Source organism: Peromyscus eremicus, chromosome 13 (genome assembly GCF_949786415.1).
Source record: "Peromyscus eremicus chromosome 13, PerEre_H2_v1, whole genome shotgun sequence".
In the NCBI taxonomy this organism is placed as follows: Eukaryota; Metazoa; Chordata; class Mammalia; order Rodentia; family Cricetidae; genus Peromyscus; species Peromyscus eremicus.
Window position 1 is genome coordinate 20,853,960 of NC_081429.1, and position 20,505 is coordinate 20,874,464.

General features: G+C 46.3%; 1 protein-coding gene across 7 annotated transcripts in view; it reads left to right on the forward strand.

Annotated features, from left to right (window-relative positions):
* Nucleotides 1-450: 450 nt before the first annotated feature.
* The window catches only part of Ppp4r1 (protein phosphatase 4 regulatory subunit 1), a 54,840-nt gene continuing 34,785 nt past the window's right edge, over nucleotides 451-20,505 (forward strand). Inside the window, exons 1-3 of one of the 7 annotated variants that reach the window (XM_059278429.1) lie at nucleotides 451-512; nucleotides 1,167-1,211; nucleotides 20,406-20,490. In XM_059278429.1, coding sequence (XP_059134412.1) covers nucleotides 20,432-20,490 — 59 coding nt within the window. In that variant the 5' untranslated portion in view covers nucleotides 451-512; nucleotides 1,167-1,211; nucleotides 20,406-20,431. Of the gene's footprint in view, nucleotides 513-894; nucleotides 993-1,166; nucleotides 1,212-1,307; nucleotides 1,390-10,659; nucleotides 10,715-15,329; nucleotides 15,464-20,354; nucleotides 20,491-20,505 lie in introns of those variants that run through there. The other 6 variants (XM_059278423.1, XM_059278425.1, XM_059278424.1 and 3 more) reach the window with 6 other exon arrangements.

Here is a 20,505-nt window from a genome sequence, read left to right on the forward strand (position 1 = left end):
TGGCACAGACTTCACTGGAGAAAAGCGCCGCTAAATTACCAAAAATAAAAAATAATAAAAAGCCAATCCCAGGCACCCCGCCACCCGATTCCCTAGGTAGCAAGCACTGGGCTCGCTTCCTGATAGTCTGCCATTCCCCGGGGAGGCGGAGGGGGCAGGTATCCTCGCCGATCCTCCCCGCGGTCACAAGGCTAAGAACCTCCGAGTGGCTGGCCTCGGCCTGGCCCGCGCGCCCGCGGCCGCTCAGGGTCAGCTCCGGCGAGCGGGCGAGCGGGCGCGCGGGCTCCGAAGCGGGTGTCGCGGCATTAACGTGCCGCCACGGGGAAAGGCCCGCGGGCGGGCGAGCCGGCGGAACTTTTGTCACTCAACTGTCGTCCGGCCCGGGGCCTGGGCTTTGTTCAGTCACTCGCGAGGCCTGGCCGCGCGGGCGGGCGGGCGGGCGGGCGGAGGCGGCGCTTCCTCCACGCAGAGGCGGGAGCCTCGGCCGCGGACGGCCGGCGACGCACGAGCAGGTCTGGGAGGGGCGCGGGCGGCGAGCGGCGCGCGGCGGAGCGGGCGGGCGGCGGTGGGCGAGGCCGGTGACCCAACAGAGCTGCGGGCCGCGGGGACCCCGCCCGCCGGGCTCGGGCACACGCCGCAGGTCCCCCGGGGCGGGCAGCTCGCGCCGCGCTCCGCACGCACGGCGCCAAGGCGCCTCTAAGCCGCGGGTGGGAGCGCGCCTCGGGGCCGGGCCGGCCCGGGCGCGGGAGGCGGGTGGGCGGACGGGCGACGGGCGGCGCGCGGGGCGGGCGGACGGGAACAGCCGCCGCCGCCGCTGCCGCCACTGACGCCGTCGCCGCCGCCGCCGCCGCCGCTGCTGCTGCAGGCCCGGGCCTCGGCCCGCCCCGCGCGCGCCCCCGCCGGCCCGCGCGCGCCCACCGGCTCCCGGCTCGCGCGGCTCGCCGAGCGGGATCCCGGGAGACGAGGAGGCGGGGGCGAGCACAAGATGGCGGGTACGTGGCCCCAGTTCCCCGGGCGGCGGCGGCGACGGCGGCGGCGGCTCCCCGCGCTCGGAGGCTCCCGGGACAGGCCAGCGCGGGGAGACGCCGCCGGGCGGGCGGCGGGCGGCTGGGGCGCGGCGCCGGCCCAGGACGCTGACCCGGCCTTTCTTCTCTCCCCCGGCGCAGACCTCTCGCTGCTCCAGGAGGACCTGCCGGAGGACGCGGACGGACGTGAGTGGCTGGCGGGCGGGCGGGCGGGCGAGCGGGCGAGCGGGCGAGCGGACTCGGGACCCCGGCGAGCCGGGGACGCCCGCGTGGCCCGACTCCGGCCGCCGCCCGCAGGCTCGGGCCGCGGGGCGGCTGTTGGGGAAGCAGAAGCCGTGGGGCGGAGGCCGGAGAGGGGACATGGGTGTGTTTTTCCTGAGTGTCTTCCGCACCCTCGCCCCGAGGAAGGAGGCGGCCGGCGCCGGGAGGTGTTTCCGCAGCGCTCCGGGGCTGCTGCGCCGTGGCGGTGCGGTGTGCCGGCCCGCCCTCTTGGGGTTCCCTCGCCCGAGCGTGTGCGGATTAGTGGCCGGTGTTTTACTCGAGCTCTGAGCCGTTCTTAGGTCCCCCCCCCCCCCCCACCGCCACTCACACATTGGATTTGGGAATTTCGGGGTGGTTGGAAGGTGTGGCCTGGGCAGGCTGCGGTGTCTAGGTTCAGAGAGCACATTTCTTTAATTCGAGATCTTCAAAGCTCACCCGCATACTTACATGTTAAAATTGCAGGTTTCGTTGAGATACTGAAGTTTTTAAAGAGTTGATTCTTTTGTACATTTAAAAAAAAAAAAAAGGTGCTCAACTTTTGGACATTGTTTCCATTGTGGTGAAGGAAATGAATTATTTAGAAAGATATCTTTCATTTTGAATGTATTTTTCTAAGCGGAAAATGCTATGGGTTGGAGACAGATGAGTTAGCTAAGTTGATGTGGGAAGAAGTTGTAAGTTACACCTAACTAAAAATGATTTCTGCTCCTGCTAATGCAGGTAGTGACTTATGAAAAATTAAATCACTAGATTTTGAAATACATTTTAGGAATAAAGACTGCTGAAAATGTATTAAGCGTAGATCGTGGGAGATTTAAGGGGACGGAAAATTATGCAGAGTTGAGCTGATTGCCGTGGAACAAGCTCTGTCTAGTTAGAGGAAATCCTGCCCAGACCCGGAAGTGTGGTTTAATACCTGCGCAGGAAATCCAGAGATGCCATAGTTGAAATTGTTCTTCCAAATACTATGTAGATAATCCTTAGCGTTGTCTGGTATAGTTTCTTTACCCAATTTAAATTCCTTTTTGAGCAAAGGGAGATGTACTGTTGAGAAAGGTCTCAGTCGGGGTCTTTATCGTGATGGAACACCATGACCAAAAGCAACTTGGGGAGGAAAGGGTTTGTTTGGTTTATGCTTCCACATCACAGTTCATCACTGAAAGAAGTCAGGGCAGGAACCTGGAGTGGGGAGCTGATGCAAAAACCCTGGAGGAGTTCTGCTTACTGGCTTATTCCTCCTGGCTTGCTCAGCCTGCTTTCTTATAGCACCAGGACCCAGCGATGATTCTATCTTAGACTGGGTCCGCCTACATCTGTCACTAAGAAAGGGCCCTACAGGCTTGCCTGCTGCCAGATAAGGAGGTGGGTGCCCTTGTCTGGGATTTCTCTACCTTGACGTAAAACTAACCTGCACAGAAGGCTTCTCTGAAGAGTGTCTGTAAAGCCAGTGAGTCACATCAGCCTTACCTGTTGCTAAATCTGTTTGGGGATACAAGGTACTGTTTTCTAAAGTAGCTGTCTTAAGGGGAAGTACACACAGTAAAAGACGACTTCTGTGTTTAATTTTTTCCCACTTAGGTCACTTATTGGCCTAGTAGTATGCTTCAGATATTAATCAAAGCACCTATTGATTTTAAATCTCTTGCAGGGTTAGGACTGGAGATGTGGCCTTGATTATGTTATCTTGAGGCAGGGGCTTCTTGTTCCTATGAACAAGTATAGGTCTTTGTGGCTGTCTGGAGCAGGAGCATCTCAGGATTCGTTCCCTTTGAGTTAGGCGCCACGCACCCTGAAGAGGCACAGTGCACTTTCTCCTTGGCTGTTGGGGAGCACAGTCTGGAGGAAGTGTTCAGCAGTAAGCTGGGGGGCTGCTGAGTCTGAAAGGGAGCTGTAGAAGGGATGGGCACACCTGGAGCCCTCTAGTGGTTTGTGTGTGGCTCTCAATGCTTGCTGTCAGGAAGGTGCCAGCCGCCTGTCTTGTTGCAGTCTTGGCAAGGGGCACTTTGGGTCAACTAGGGTAGCTCCCTTAGCTCCACCATGCCTGTGTCTTGTCACTGGGACGGGTATAAAAAAAAGCCCCCTACCTTACATCATCATTCATAACTTGAGTTAGTGTGTGTGGCACTCAGAACAGTACTGCTGTGACCCACAAGCAGAGAAGGACATGGTGTTGACATTAGGAGTCCTTACTTAGAAATGATGCTAAATGCCTGCAGTTTGCCTTTTTAAGGTTTAGTTCTCTGTTTAGGATAAAACATTACATATTTGAAGGTACAGATAGTTTACTAGCTATTTATAATTTGGTTGAAGACGTTCGTAGAGAAATTGCTGGGTTTTCTTGGTTGCTAAAGTTTTTACGAGTTAATACCTTTACCCAGGGTGTTCAGAACAGAGTGTCTTTGACCACTGTGATCTCTTGTGAAGGGAGCAAGAGTGAGGAGAATCTGACTATAGTGCCCGCATAGACAGGAGATGGCTGGTAAAGAGATAAAAAGGCTTTTCATATCCTAGAGCGGTGGTTCTCAGCCTTCCTAATACTGTGACCCTTTAATACAGTTCCTCATGTTGTGGTAACCTCAACCATAAAATTATTTTTGTTGCTACTTCATAACTGTAATTTTGCTACTGTTGTGAATTATAATGTAAATACCTCTGTTTTCTCAACTCCTGACAAACGGTCACGTGGGACCCACAGGTTGAGAACCACTGGCCTAGAGAACGGGATAGTAGAGGCTCCAGCTTAACAGCTTGCGAGCGTGGATTTCTCTTTTATGGAGGGCATCCTCGAGTACCTCGACTCCTGCAGCAGCCAGCTGGGCTGCCCTTGTGATGGAAGAAAGTTATTCTGTGGTCAGGCCCTGGAATCTTGGTTGTCTTTCTCGATGCAAGGCCTAGGCATGTTGGAGGAGACCGAGAGAGGACCCAGGTGGGAACCAGGTCTTATCATTGGTTTCAGGTCCCTAAGTCTGTAGAAAATTGGTAGAGTGGGAGAAAGTTGATCAAAGACGGATTGAGCTGCAACCTTTGGCAAAAAAAGTTAACTTCAGTCATAATAACTGAAAAATGTATGTATTGTATCATTTATGAAATGGCCGTAAAGGTAAATACAGTCATTATTAGAATGTATTACAATTAATTTTAGGAAAATAATATAATAAAAATGCGTTTTTATGTTGGAAACTTTTCAGTACTGTATTGTGTAAAACACTTTCAATTTCAAAGGGAAGTCAAACAATTGACTCCATTTGAATAGACAGATGCCTCAGCAGATTTCAGAGTAAAAAAATTTAATTTTAAGATTATCTTTCTTGAATAATGGAATCAATACATAATTATAGATTTTTAGAGAAATGCTTAAGCAGTTTATTGTCAGTTTTCCAAAGGTACAATTGAATGTTGCTGAGTTTCTGAAATGGATGAGCTCGGACTTACAGATACAGTAAAGGTTGTTAATGTGGCTAGAAATTGACTGTAGGAGCTTGATTAAAATTTAGACTTACAAAAGTAGCACACTGGCCGGGCAGTGGTGGCGCACGCCTTTAATCCCAGCACTCGGGAGGCAGAGGCAGGTGGATCTCTGTGAGTTCGAGGCCAGCCTGGTCTACAGAGCGAGATCCAGGAAAGGCACCAAAAGTACACAGAGAAACCCTGTCTTGAAAAACAAACAAACAAACAAAAAAGTAACTCACTGAAGTAAACACTGGGTAGTTTACAGTAGTCCAAGGAGATGATCTTCCTACTGTGCCATGGTCCTCTGCTGATGAAGTCCATAGACACTCCTGGGGCCGAACTCCCTAAGTTCAGGTGGAACTTTAACCTAGGCCTTCCTTCTTAAAATACCTTATTTGGGGGCTGGAGCGACAGCTCAGGGATTAAGAGCATTCTGCTCTTCCAGAGGACCCAGGTTCAATCCCTAGCACCCACATGGTGACTCAGAACCAGCTGTAACTCTAGTTCCAGGAAATCCAACACTCTCTTTAGGCCTCCATGAGCACCAGGCGTGGTGGCACACAGATACACATCCTGGCAAAACACCCAGGCACATAATTTTTAAAAATTTTAAATAAATAAAATACTATGATTTAAATTGCCTGGTTATAGCATTAATCCAGGATGCTTCTTGGGATTAGTTTCCAGAGGGACGCTGTGGAGCCAGGGAGTCTAGCTTAGTTTTTACTCTTGTTTTAACAGTAACAAAGCATGAGGTTGAGCTTTTGAAAACGGATGTAGAGTGTGCTATTTCACAGGTTTTTCCATTGGTGAGGTTTTAGAATCCTTTTATGTTTTTGGGGGGCTTGTTGCGGTGTTAAAGCAGAGGACAGAAGTGATGCGTCTAGAGCGAGCTGTATTTCTTTCAGAGTCCGTTCCTCTGGCTTCTCACGGATGCCCTCCCTGTATCAGGCTGGAGGTCTCTAAAGTTTGCTGAGAGTTTTTTGGAAACTAGGAATAAGTGTTTTTGTCAGATAAGAAGATTGTCCATTTTTCGTTTTCAATATGGTTTTTTTATTTAAAAACTTATTTTGGGGTGAAAATTTAGACACAGAAGCAGATGAACTATCATGTTGCCTCCACTCAGTCTAGGCTTTACTCCTCCCTTCTAAAGGGTGTTCTGAGGGAGGGGAGGAGGAAGCAGGAGATATGAGTGTCAATGCTGACCTGTGTCTGTGTAGTCACAGCCAGGTTTAATGTAGAGCGTGCTTACATTCGAATATGTCAGCTGTGTTTTGGTGGAAATAACTCATTTGTTTAACACTGACTTGATGGGAGTTTATGGTGATTTGGATCTGGGTTTGTTCACACTTTTTATGAACTACCCATGGATAAAAGGATTAGTAACCAAAGTAATTGGGCTAATAACACTGTAAGGGGAATGTCTTCTCACTGAGGGGAACCCATGGTGACACACACCTGTGAGTCCTGTTTAGTTGCCATGTGTTTCTCTATCACACAGCAGTTAGAAGGCATGATCATTGTAACTCGCTTTCTATGCACCTAGTTACAGTCCTCAATCAGTACCTTAAGAGGGTTGGTTCACCCTTAGCATGTGAGGATGTCCCTTTACCAAATGACACCTTTGCTTATAACTTGTGCATACTTTGAATCATCTCTACGTGTCTTATAATATCTAATACAGATAGTTGTTGGGTTTTGTTATTTCAGGAATAATGACAAAAAAAAATTGTATGTGTTCAATGTAGAAGCAAGCTCCCCTACCCCATTCAGTTATTCATGGATGCCAACTAAGTCTGTGGACGTGGGAGGTCCGTTGTGCCATAAGTTATTCTTAGCCTTACAGGGTGTGGAGATGCATACCATGGTCCCAGAGCAAGGGAGGCTGAGGCTGGAGGATACTGAGTTTGAGGCCTTCTAGGCTACACAACAGAAAATTCTAGACCTGTCCTTTGTCTCACAACCTGACAGTGTGGTCTGGTGAGATGCATCAGTGGTAAAGAGACAGCTGTCCCTGAGCCTGACTACCTGGGTGCAGTGTCCAGGACCACTTGGTAGAAGAAGAGAACCAACTCCCATATGCTGTCCTTGACCACCAGACTTAAGTGTGCATACACATACAAAAATACATTAATAAATGTAAAAAAAAATTTAAAAACCTCTTACCTCAAGTTCACCTGTGAATTGTGCTCTAGGATAGTGGTTTGATGGGGTTGTTTTGTTCAGTTTTTGTTTGTGTGGTTTTTGTTTGTGTGGTTTTTGTTTGAGACTAGGTTTTTCTGTGTAGCACTGGCTGTCCTAGAACTCACTCTGGACCAGGCTGACTCACAGAGATCCCAAGTGTTGGGATTAAAGGCATGTGTTACCACCACCTGGCTGGATAGTGTTTCAATTACTCATAAAAAACATTTCTAAAGACATAGTGGCATTCAGTACTTCAATAACTTTAATATGTTCTAATAAACATCTTGCATGTTATTGCAAAGTTCAAATTCAAATTTGACAATTGGACTTCGTTGCCAGAGGCTGTATGTAAGGACTGAATCACGTGCTATTCAGATCTGTCTCTTTAAATCAGTGTTTGGGCTGGGGTTGTAGCTCCATGGTAGAGCACTCACTTAGCATGTGTCAGGCCCTGGGTTCCATCCCCAGCACCAAAAACAAAACAAACAAACAAACAAAAAACAGGCATGATGGCACACCCCTTTAATCCCAAGAAGAGGCAGGTGGAGCTCTGAGTTTGAGGCCAGCCTAGTCTTTATAGTGAGTTCTAACACAGCCAAAGCTACGTAATAGAGAGATCCCCTGCCTCAAAAAATTAGTATTTTCCCCCCAAAAGTGACTTAATTATGTTTTTGCTACATCACTAAGCTAGTCTATAATTTGTCAGATAGTATAAGCAGTGGGTGTTGTTAACTTATGGCTGCTTTCGTAGCTGCTCAGATCTGCCATGAAATAGTAAAAGTGCCTGTATAAATGCATACACATAGATGTTTCCCAATAAAACATTATTTACAAAAGTTGAAGATGGAACTGTTTCAGCTTGCTGACCATGATTTACTGACTCCTTTTTTGTAAAATCCAAGGTCTGACACATTTATTTTTTATTTTTATTTTTAAAGATTATTTATTATGTATAGGGTGTTCTGTCTGCATGTTTGCCTGCAGGCCAGAAGAGGGTATCAGATCTCATAGATGGTTGTAAGCCACCATGTGGGTGCTGGGAGTTGAACTCAGGACCTCTGGAAAAATAGTCAGTGCTCTTAACCTCTGAGCCATCTCTCCAGCCCCACATTTTTATCCATAGCTAAGTCCCCAGCACATAGTAGGCCTTTGGTACCTTTTTTTTGTTTTGTTTTGTTTTGTTTTCGAGACAAGGTTTCTCTGTGTAGCTTTGCACCTTTCCTGAAACTTACACTGTAGCCCAGGCTGGCCTTGAACTCACAGAGATCCGCCTCCTTCTGTCTCCCGAGTGCTGGGTTCAAAGGGTGAGCCACCACCGCCTGGTGTCTTTTTTTTGTTTTTTTTAAAGATTATTTATTTGTGTATATAATGCTCTGCCTGCATGTTTACCTGCATGTCAGAAGAGGGTATCAGATCTCATTGCAGATGGTTGTGAGCCACCATGTGTTTGCTGGGAATTGAACTCAGAACCTCTGGAAGAGCAACCAGGGCTCTTAATAAATCAGCCATCTCTCCAGTCCCAGCATTTGGTATCTTTATATAACTTTTGTTTTGTTTTGCTTTTTTGTTTTTCGAGACAGGGTTTCTTTGTGTAGCTTTGCACCTTTCCTGGAACTCACTCTGTAGCCCAGGCTGGCCTCGAACTCACAGAGATCCACCTGGCTCTGCTTCCCAAGTGCTGAGATTAAAGGCATGCGCCACCACCGCCCAGCTATCTTTAAATAAGTTTGGTAGATCCACTGAGGTAGACCTTTACTTTTCTGAGCAAGCTAAATTAGGACAAAATCCTAATTTGTTTCATATGATTTATTTTAAAATTAAACTTAGTAGTTTTAAGTCTTTACTCTCACACAGAAGTAGCACAAATAGAGTGACTTTCTGGACTGAACCCCACCTGTATCCAGCCATCATTAACATTCTTCCAGGTGGCTCTGCCTTCTTCCACAGACAACATACAAACAGACAACATACAGTGTATGTGTTACTCTAATTTCTGGGGTGAGCCTTTCCAGAATAAATGGTTACCTTTAGTCCTCATCTCCTAAGAGCAAAGGCGTTCTCTACTAGACATAGGCTCTTCGCTCTGAAAAATGTGGCATTGATAGCATTCTGGTGTGTATGTGTAGTCCCTATTGAAATGCATCCATTGTCCAATCCCATCATCCTTCATGGTAACGGGCTAATTGAAGTCCACACACTGCACTTGTCTTGTTTTCTCAGCGCTCACTTCCTGTGATGGCACACACACTTTATCTTTCAGTTGAGTTTAGCTATTTTATTTTTATTTTAGTCAGCGTTCTATGTATGTAAGCTGACCAGAACTGCTATAGCCCACGTTGACCTCAGACTTGCCATCTTCCAGCCTTTGGTTCTGAGAATCTGATTAAGGTGTGTGACACTGTGCCCAGAGACACCGGCATTTAGGAGTCTGTGCTAGTTGTCCCTGCCTCCACTGACTCCGTTCTAGTTGTCCCTGCCTCCACTGACTCCGTTCTAGTTGTCCCTGCCTCCACTGACTCCGTTCTAGTTGTCCACGCCTCCACTGACTCCGTTCTAGTTGTCCACGCCTCCACTGACTCCGTTCTAGTTGTCCACGCCTCCACTGACTCCGTTCTAGTTGTCCATGCCTCCACTGACTCCGTTCTAGTTGACTTCGGTCTAGTAGTTTGCTTTTGGCACCAAGACTGGTGTGGTAATTTGTTTTCTCAGCACTGTGGCCTCTCTGTTTTTGTTGGTGGTGAAGTAATGGCTGCCAGATGTTGTGGATATCACTCTGTATAAATAAAACACTGATTGGCCAGTAGCCAGGCAGGAAGTATAGGCGGGACCAGCAGAGAGGAGAGAGGAAAAGGAGAGGAAGGCAGAGGAAGGAGTCACCAGCTGCCCTTCAGGGAACATTATGTAGAGGCAACAGGTAAAGCCACGGAACACGTGGCGACATATAGATTAACAGAAATGGGCTGAGTATAAGAGTAAGAGCTAGATAATGGTAGGCCTGAGCTAATGGCCGAGCAGTTTAAGTAATATAAGCGTCTGAGTGATTATTTTATACGTGGGTTGTGGGACTGCGGGGGCTTGGTGGGACCTGGAGAGAAGCTCTCCAGCTACAGCCAGATTTCAGCACTGTAAAGATGCAGGCTTCCTTCTTGTGATGAGTGGAGGAGGGTTGGATGTCTGGGCTCTCTTCATCCCAGTGCTGACTTTACCCTGGAGGTGTTAGAGTGTAGTGTCGGCTGTCCTGCGTCAGTCATACTGACTAACTGGAACTCTGCTCTGCAAGGGAGCCTGACTTCCTGATGGTTTTGTGCTATGTTTATTTGTTAAATATATTAAAGCCCTATGTCTTAATACTTTTGTAATAATTTCATACATGTTATACTAGTCTGCTTTATGCCTTTGGGAGCGGCAGCATTGACTTTCCTTAAGGCTGCTTCTATGAGCAAGGGTGAGAGGTGTGGCCCTCCTCCCCCAGGAACCATTAACTGCCGGTAGCTTCAGGTGGATTGAGGCTCAGGAGTTCCTCACCACCTAGCTACTGCTAACTGCTTATAATATCCTCAGGGAAGGGTGTGGCCTGTGAGCTCCTACCTTCCATAACAGAATGTTGACAGGCCCAGTCTTGTGTTGGTGTAAGCACAGCTACTGTGAGTTCATGAGTGAAATGGCTGTGTCATGTCTGGATGAAAGCATTCTGCAACACTCCTCCCCTTCATCAAGACCAAAAACGGGTGTCATGCCTGGACTGGAATTAAAGATGGTTGTCATTCATTTGATAAGGGTACCGGGACCTGATTGTGAGTTCTCTGGAAGAGGAACCAGTTGCTCTTTGCTGCTGGTCCCCTCTCCAGCCCCGGTTCTGTATTTATTCTTTTTTGTTTGTTTGTTTGTTTTTCGAGACAGGGTTTCTCTGTGTGGTTTTGGTGCCTTTTGGATCTCGCTCTGTAGACCAGGCTGGCCTAGAACTCACAGAGATCCACCTGGCTCTGCCTCTCGAGTGCTGGGACTAAAGGCGTGTGCCACCGCCACCCGGCTTTTTTTTTTTTTTTTAGGATTTATTTATTTATTATCTATGCAGTGTTCTGCCTGCATGTGTGCCTTTGGGCCAGAAGAGGGCACCAGATCTCATTGTAGATGGTTGTGAGCCACCATGTGGTTGCTAGGAATTGAACTCAGGACCTCAGGGAGAGCCGCCAGTACTCTTGGGTTCTGTATTCTTACACTGCAATGTAAGCAGTTATTAAAAAAGTATTCCACATCTAATCATCCACACCCTATCAGAGGGACGCTCTTGTGTAGAGTCCTTCCTCACAGTTAACTCTAGTTTGTGCTGTGTTGACAAAAGCTGACTCATTGTCATAAAAACTTGTTTCCTGTTTGTCGTAATCTGTGATATATTCTAGATGGTCAACAGTCAGAGCAACCCTGAAAACAAACGTTGAAGTTGTACGGTTGAAGGAATCTGTGTGTGTTATGTGCATGTTTGTGCTCGTGTACAGCGTGTGTGGAGGTCAGAGGGCCGTTTCTTTCTCTGTCACTCCTTGCCTTATTTCTGAGATGAGGTTTCCCACAGAATCTTGAGCTGGCTTTGACTAGACTGGCATTGAGAGTACAGAAACTGACCGCACTTGGCTCTTCATGGGTTTGCTGGGATCCGAACTTGGGTCCCCCTGTTGAACAGCAAGCGCTTCACTCACTGTGTCATCTCCCAGCCTGGAAATTCACATTCCGCCTCTCTTTGGTACAGAGAAACAATCTCAACCATAAATGTATATTGGGACAAAATTCTGTGGTAAAAATGGAAAGTGATCAGGAAGGAAAAAGAATGTAAAATTCCCAGTTTAGTGGATTTCTTAGTTTCTTTTTTTTTTTTTAAATTTACTTATTTCTATTTTATGTTCATTGGTGTTTTGCCATGGGTGTCAGATCCCCTGGAACTAGAGTTACAGACAGTTGTGAGCTGCCATGTGGGTCCTGGGAATTGAACTTGGGTCTTCTGGAAGAGCAGTCAGTGCTCTTAACCTCAGAGCCATCTCCCCAGCCCTTACTAGTTTCTTTAGACAGGTGGAAAATGCATGTCTCACGTCTATCATGAGAACAGACCTTCAGGTTTGGCATCCCAGGCTCTGTCCTTCAAAAGTCTTGTACTGAAACAGAGACTTGAGCCATCGTTTTGGTTTTGGTTTTGGACAGGGTCTCTGCATAGCAGCCCTGGCTGTCCTGGAACTCACTAGACCAGGCTGGCCTCCAACCTAAAAGGTCCACCTGCCTCTGCTTCACAAGTGCTGGCTTTAAAGGTGAGCACCGCCTTCCAGATTTTTGCTTAAAAGAACCTTTTTGTTCTGTTTTTCAAGCTCCAATCACACCTCCCTCCCCCACCCCCCAAAAAAAACTGGTTTCATTTCCTTATCGGGCCAACTAAAAGTAGGTTGTGTGTACCCACATACACATGTGCGGTCTCAGATACGTACCTCCTGAGGTTGACCTTTAGCCCCTTTTTTAAAATCGTTTGGTCCATCCCTGCCACTACTGCTGCTCAGGTGCTATCCTACTTACTGGTCTTGAGGATTAATGAAAACACAGAAGGTACATTGAAATTTTGGGTCTCTAGTAACAGTTTTAAATGCAGAGTTGTGGGAGTGGAGAGGTCTGATATTTATGGGCTCTGTCAGATACTTAATAGACGACATCGTTGTTGTATGCCTTCAAAGTCTTGATGGCCCCTCAGTGTAGTGAGCACACCAGTGTAGAGATGGAGGAGGCATCGGCAGGAACATCGTTACAAGTTCAAGGCACAGTTGTACATAGTAAGTTCTTATTTATATGACTAGACCTTGTCTGGAAAAAAAAAAAAGCATAAGTCTTTTGTAAATGATAAAATCTCTAAGTAATTGATCAAGTTCAACCAGATAGTTCATAAGTGGCAGGACCTGAGAGCTAAACCTGGTCCCGGTTTAGATTTTTATACTACTACTTTCTAGCTTTTACACTTCTACATTTTTAGATCATGCTTTCTTTTAAAAGACTAAAAATTGGGATGTTTCCAACTACTTGGATTTCTGTTAAGTGCGGGGAGGTGGGTGTGGCTTAGAGGGTGCTCTTTGTGTGAACAGCAAGGGTGGTTTTTGTGACTTTTTATACAGAGAAGTACTCCATTGTTAACATAAACATTCTTGTTATTTCTTTGCTTTGTCATCTTCTTTCCTGGGTTTTAAAATGATAACAAACTATTTTTCTCATGCTCCAGAATTGGAGGGATGTGTGTGTTCAGTCTAACACTGACAGCAGTTTTCAATGGCCTTGGAGATGGGAATGTCTAGGCTCCTATTGGGAGTCCATTCTATTTGATTAGGACACTTGTAGCCAATAAAGGCCTCAAAAGCATGACCCTCCTGCCTCAGCCTCCCAAGTGTAGGCAGGGATCACCAGGGCTGTACATAGTAAGTTTGAGGCCAGCCTGACTTATACTGTCTCAGGAGGAGGAGGAGGAGGAGGAGGAGGGGGGGGGGGAAAGAGGTCTGTTAATGGATAGTTCCTTGGTAATCTTCCCCCCCCCCCCCTTTTTTTTTTTTTGTTTGTTTTTTGAGACAAGGTTTCTCCGTGTAGTTTTGGTGCCTGTCCTGGATCTCACTCTGTAGACCAGGCTGGTCTTGAACTCACAGAGATCCGCTTGCCTCTGCCTCCCAAGTGCTGGGATTAAAGGCGTGCGCCACCACCACCTGGCACCTTTTTGTATGTTTAAAGATTATTCCCAGAATTATAATTTTCTTTTTTTTTTTTTTTTTTTTTGGTTTTTCGAGACAGGGTTTCTCTGTGTAGCTTTGCGCCTTTCCTGGAACTCACTTGGTAGCCCAGGCTGGCCTCGAACTCACAGAGATCCGCCTGGCTCTGCCTCCCGAGTGCTGGGACTAAAGGCATGCGCCACCACCGCCCAGCAAGAATTATAATTTTCATCTTTAATTTGTATTACCACCTCTTTACAGTTAGTGTTCTAGGCTGGGGAGTTAATTTCTAGTTAATGTTCTTAGTGCTTGCCTTAAGTTCACCTTCCAGCACTGCACACAGTGGGGAGAGAGGGCTTAGTGGGTGTAAGTGGGTATAAAGGCACTTGCTGTCAAGCTTGACAGCCTGAATTCCATCCAGAATCCGCATGGTGGAGGGAGAGAACTGACTCTTACAAGTTGTCCTCTGACCTCACACGCATGCATATATATACCTACACACATATACCCCTCATGCACACAATAAGTGAATCAGTGTTTAAAAGTTTCAAGTTAACGTACTGTTTCAGAAGACTGTGGAGACCGTGTTGGAAACCTATCGTTTGCATTTGCCCGTAAGACCTGATGCTGTGTTATGTAAAGATCCCACTAGCTGTGCCATCCTTCAGGGTGTATATGACACAGGACTCTTACACAGTAGTAGTGGTAGGTTTTTAACATTTTTAGTGACATTTTCATATGTGTGTACTATATCTGATATTATATGTACATATATCTCATTGCTTTTTGCTTGTATTATGATTGTTTTTTTTTTTTAGTTTGTTTTTGTTTGTTTGTTTTGGTTTTTTAGACAGGTTTTCTCTCTGTGGCCCTACCATGTTGTAGACCAGGCTAGCCTTGAATTCAGAGATCTACCTATCTCTGTCTTCCAAGTGCTGGGATTAAAGGTGTACACCACCATGCCTGGCCTTGTGGATTATTTCTAAGTTTCTCATTATAACCTGTGGCAGGCATTTGCAGTGTAGGCTAGGTAAGACTTGGCCTGTGGTCATCTGTGGTCAAGGCTTCATGGCCTTCATTGAGGTGAAATTTATTTTCTATTAAGTGCAGTCAGGAATGGATGAAAAAGCAGGTGTGGTGGCATGTTGAGAATGCTGAGGCAGGAGGACTGTTGAGTTTAGGTGAACGTGGGCACATGGTGAGATCCTGTTTGAAAGGGGTGGTCTTCTAAGTAGACCAGGGAAGATGACTCAGGCCAGAGTGAGCCCAAGAATCCTGACTGAGGCAGCAAGTCTAGAACTAGAGAAATGAGCCTGTTGCCAGCGTCTGCCAGGCTGGGATGTGCTTTTTGTGTGGAGTGTCGGCCATGCTTGATAGGAAACAGACAGGAACAGAATATGTTTTTTTTAGCGTTTAAGAGTATCTTTGTCAGATATGTTCTTAAACATTTAAACTAGTGAGGATGTTATCAAACAGAGATATCTGTAGGCCCCATTCTAGACCTGCATAATCAGTATCTGAGTATGTGCTCTAGGAATCTGCGTTTGAGATAAATCTCCACACTGGTCTCAAACACAGCAGTGTGGTTAACAATAGCTTTCCTGCTCTCCCTCACCTTTTATGAACCAGAATCATGTTTATCTTTAAGGTGAGCACATGTGAGGCTCTGATGAAACAGTTTGGTCATAGTCATAGAATTCTAGAGCCTGCATAAAGGGGCCTGAGGAGACCGTGCTAGTTCAGCAGCCTTCATTATGAAAGAGAAAACTGATGGCAAATGAGTATCCAGTGGCTTCCATAGCTCTTTAGTTCATAATGAATGAGGTATTTTATGAATTATAGATTAGAAATTATGTAAAAATTATCTGCACTGAGTGATTATGTACATGGTTTAGTGTTTCTTTAAACACAGTTTGAAGTCTCTGTCCTTTTAATAGGTGTATTTAGGCCATTTACAATTAATGTTCTCAATTATAATATGGTTGGGTTTAAATTTCTTCTCTGGCTTTTTTTCTACCTCTGGGTCCTTTCGCAATTTTACTCCTTTTATCCCCCCTCCCTTCATTTGCGTTATTTATGGGCTTTATTATTTATTCATCTTTGATTTTAAAAATAATGGTTTCTAATCCAGGTTTCTAATTCGGGTGTGTTTGAATTACAGCTGTGACTGACATCACGTATCTCTTCATGCAGCAGTTTGCAGCAGCACACTCTGCCTTGGTTGTGTGTGAGTGTTGCATGTTGTGTATCTGTACACACTGTAAATAGTACTCGTTTGACTGTACTTGGTTTTGCTTTACATTTCAAAGCCAATAGCCTTTTTGTTTATTTATTCGCCATTTCTGATAGTTTTTATTCCTTTGTGTAGATGTAGATTCTCATCCTCTGCTGAGTGTCTGCTGACATCAGCCTTTGCATGTCTGAAAAAGCCTTTAGTTGAAAAGTTTCTGGCTGTATGGAGTGGTAGGCTGATCTTATTTTCTTTTTTAAAAAAAATTGTTTATGTGTGTGAGTGTTTTGTGTGCATGGATGTGTATGTCTACATGTATGCTGTGCTGGCAGAGTGCAGAGGAGAGGTCAGAGTCCCTGAACTGGAGTTAGAAGCTAACTGAGTTCTCTGTAAGAGTAGCGAGTACGCTTCCACATAGTCATTTCCCAGCCCCCGTCTTTGTCGGGACTTCTCAGATGTTGCTCTGCTGTCCTCCGGCCTCTGGAAGTCTCACTCCGTTTGTATGTGAGATCTCTAGTTGAAAAGGATCCGTGACTAGTGTTAAATAGTTTTAGTGTAGATAGGTGTAGTTTTTTATTTTATTTTATTTTTTTATGGTTTTGCTAATGGGATTCATTGAATCCTTTGAGCCTATGAGTTAATAGTTTTCATTAAATTTGGATTTTCTGGAGTTCATGATTTCTTCAAATATTCTTACGTTCCCCTCCTCCTTTGGAGACTTCGATTGTATGCATATTAGAGTGCCTGACATTTTCCTTTGGCTGAGTGATACTCTATTCTGCTGTGTTGGTTTTCTGTTTCATTTTTCAATGCTATTTCTTCAAGTTCCCTATTCATTTCTTTTGTATTAACTGTTGATCTGACCTAGTGTGTTTTTCTTCTTATTTTTTCCTTCACTAGGAGGTCAGAGACTTTTGCATATTCCTATTCCTCTCCTCCATGGGCCTTCCTGAGTCTTCTAGGTGTGCACTCGGTGCCCAGGTCGTGGTGCTCGTCACAACTGCAGTGTACTTAGATCGCTTCTCAATCTTACCTGCTAGTTCTGCTGGCTTGGTTAACTGAGAGTCTGTGTGCTGTGGACCGCCCCTGTTTGTGGCTTGCTTTTTTACTGGCTTTTCCATGTCTGTTTATTGATTTTGTTGTTGTACACTGGACATTGAAGATTGTACCCTTCGTGAGTGCCGTATGTTTTTGCAGTCACTTACATCACTCTGGGAATCTTACTTTAGAACCTGAGTTAGTTACCTGAGGAGTCTGATCCTTATGTGCTCACCTGTGAAGCTGTTAGGGAGAACTAGGCGGCCCCCAGTGTCAGACTTGGCCACCCTGAGTACCGTGCTGGTGACGCTGTGTGTTGCAGAGGTTATTTGTCACTAGAGTGGTGGAGACAAGGACTTTATGATAGAGACCTGTCCCCTGATCGCAAGTAGTTATTGCCTCAGACATTACATACATGTAAATGTATGTTGTGCCAATATTCAGACTCAGTGGACCTTCTAAGATGGATGTGTGGTGGTGTAGCCTAAAATCAGCACTTCAGGGGCTGAGGCCGAAGAATTGTGAGTTTAGAGTCCACCTGAACCACATGGAGGCCCTATTTTAGAACCCGAAGTGAAAGGGGACTAGCTCTCTAAAGCCCTCTCCTCGCAGGATTTTCAGCCCTGCAAATTTCGCAGCTTTGGCCTCCATGGATTCTCAACTCAGGATGTTTGAGATCTGCCTGGTGGTAAGGCCTGTCTTTCCAGTCAACTGTGGCAGAATGCGGCTCACTTCATTTGTTTCATTAACTGCCTAGTTAATGAGAATAAATGTGGTCATTGATATCATCTTTGTTAGAAATGGAGGAACATGTTTAAGTGGTTTACTTTTCTTTTTAAAGAAAGTATTTTTACTTTAACAAGTGAAAATATTTGGAAGTAGCTGTGTTCTGTATCTCATGTAGCTACTTTGATACTATTCCGTGGGAATATTGTTTGTTTAGCCAGTTTTACAAGATAGGCCCATGCTACACACTCACTTAAGACATTTACAACCCTTTTAAATAAGCAATAGCACTGGGGACTTGATTGGGAGTCTTTTGTATTAGTCATGTAATGTTTGGGAGAAGTTTTTATAAGCTGCTGCTTTTAATTACGTATCTGTATGGGATGGGAGTTCAGTGACAGGTACTGACGAGAAAGGGCAGCTAGCTAGAGCGAGGGGTGGGGGTGCCATAAGTTAAGAAGAATAGGGGGAAATGCCTTGACTGGGGGAGATGCCTCTAATTGTAGCGCTTGGGAAGTTGAGACAGGAGGATTGCATGAGTTTGAGGCTAGCCTAAGCGATGTCGTGAGTCCCAGGTCAGGCTGGCTACATAGTGTGACCCTGTCTACAGGCAAACACTGAAAGTTGTTAGGGTTTGGGAAATGCCCTGAACGTATTCAGCTCCCTTAGCCCAGGCTTCCCCATCCGTCAGTGTCGTTCTGTTCGTCACCATGCTTCCTGGTGACTCTCACTGCATGTGGAACAGTGTCCAGTTCTTCTTCCTTTCTTCCTTTCTTTTATGTGGATAGGAGTTTTGCCTGCGTGTGTGTCTGTGCATCACTTGTCTGGTATGACAGTGGCCAGAGAGAGTGTCAGCTTCCCTGGGACTGCAGTCACAGGCAGCTGTGAGCTGCCAGTGGGTGCTGGGAATTGAACCTGGGTCTTCTGGAAGAGCAGCCAGCACTCTTAACCACTGAGCCATCCCTCCAGTCCCACTTCTTCTTTCGTTTTTCCTTCATCCTGACAGTATCTTCCCGTGTATCCCTGGGTGGCCTGCTGCTTGTCCTGTAGCCTGTGAAGGCTACAAACTCCTGTAGTCTCCTCCTCCTTCAGCTTTCTGAGTGCTGTGATTACATGTGTGCACCACCACACCCAGCTCCTTTAACTATTAGAAAATGAAAACAAAATACAAAATTTAGAAGTAGTCTTGCTGGACATGGTGGCTCAGGCCTTGACTCCCAGCACTCAGGAAGCAGAGGTGTGGGCGGATCTGTGAATCCAGGCCAGCCAGGACTACATGGTGAGACCCCGTGCGCTAATTTGCTTTCCGTTTCTGTGGTAAACACCATAACCAAAAGCATTTACTTATTTATCTGTTTACTTATGTATGCATTATAGCTGAAGGTTTATTTGGCTTACGTGTTCTGATCACAGTCTGTCTTTGCGAGTGGCACTGAGGCAGGAGCAGAGGCAGAGCCCGGGGAAAAGGTGCTTGCCAGCAGCTTGTTCTTGGGCTTCTGTTGCGCTGCTCTTCTCACACCTCCCAAGACCACCTGGCCAGGGTTGGCCCCCACTGTGGTGCCCCACAGAGTTGCCTGTAGGCCGGTCTGATGGAGGCAGTTCCTCAGTTGACATTCCCTCTTCCCAAATAACACCAGCTTGTGTCATGTTAGTGAACACTAACGAGCACACTTCTAACAGTACCAGCAGCAGCAGCAGCAGCAACATTCACCTTGCCCGTTAATAGTCTGAGCCGATTGATTCTTTCCCAGCTGCAGTTCTGGAAAGCATGTTTTGAACTAATGGCTTCACTTCCTCTCTACCTCCTCAGTCAATATACGTGGAGACATTCCCTTGTTAGGTGGCGGCGTAAGTGTGACAGACACTCACGAGCATAGCGGCCATCCTTCCACCCTTCTCTTCCTCTCTTGGTGGTCAGTCCTGTTTAGTCCTGCCTCTCAACCCTTTGCGTAGCTCCCTTGAAATCACACCTTTCTTTTAGCTTTCAGCCCTGGCTTGGTCTTCCCTCCCACAGCTGCAGCAGCTCTGCCTTGGGCTGTGTGTGTACGCGTAACCATAATGATGGGTTTAACATAGACTCTTTTCTCAACAAAACGTCAGCCCTTAGAAGACATAAGTATGTTCATGATTGTTTCCTCAACACAAGCCAAGTAGTTGACACAGGAGTATTTAATATTCGTGTAATGAGCATAAATACTAATTCTAGTTTTTAGTTCTTTTCTAGTAAGTGAAGTCAGGCGCTTTTCAGCTTTCGTGTCTTTATTATAGAATTGACTAAGTCATTGTTTGCCTTTTTTTCACAAGCTGTTCTTGCTGAGCATGTAAAAAATTTTATTTTTTTGAGTCAGAAACTCACCATGTAGCAGTAGCTGTCCTGGAACTCACTCTGTAGACCAGGCTGGCCTGGAACTCACAGAGATCCGCTTGCCTCTGCCTCCCAAGTCTGGGATTAAAGACGTGCGCCACCACCCCCACCCCCACCCCCTACTAATCATGTAAATTCTTGAGAGTCACCGAGCCTTTATGCTGAGTTTGTGTAACCACTGACTGCACGCACGCTGCTGGAGGCTGTTAAACTGGGGTGGAGAAGGGGGGTTGTCCCTGAGCCACGGCTAGCACCGAGGCTGATTTTAAGAGTCTCCAGAAGCATGGGCTGCTTCGGCAGGCAGGGGTCCGTTCCAGTTTCAGTGTTACAAGGAGTGTTTGTGATGTCTCTGCTAGTTGGTGTGGATGACTGCAGCTCAGAGTCTGACGTGATTATTATACCTTCAGCCCTGGACTTCGTCTCACAAGATGAAATGTTGACACCGCTCGGGAGACTGGACAAGTATGCTGCAAGTGAGAACATATTTAACAGGTGTGTGTTCTTTAT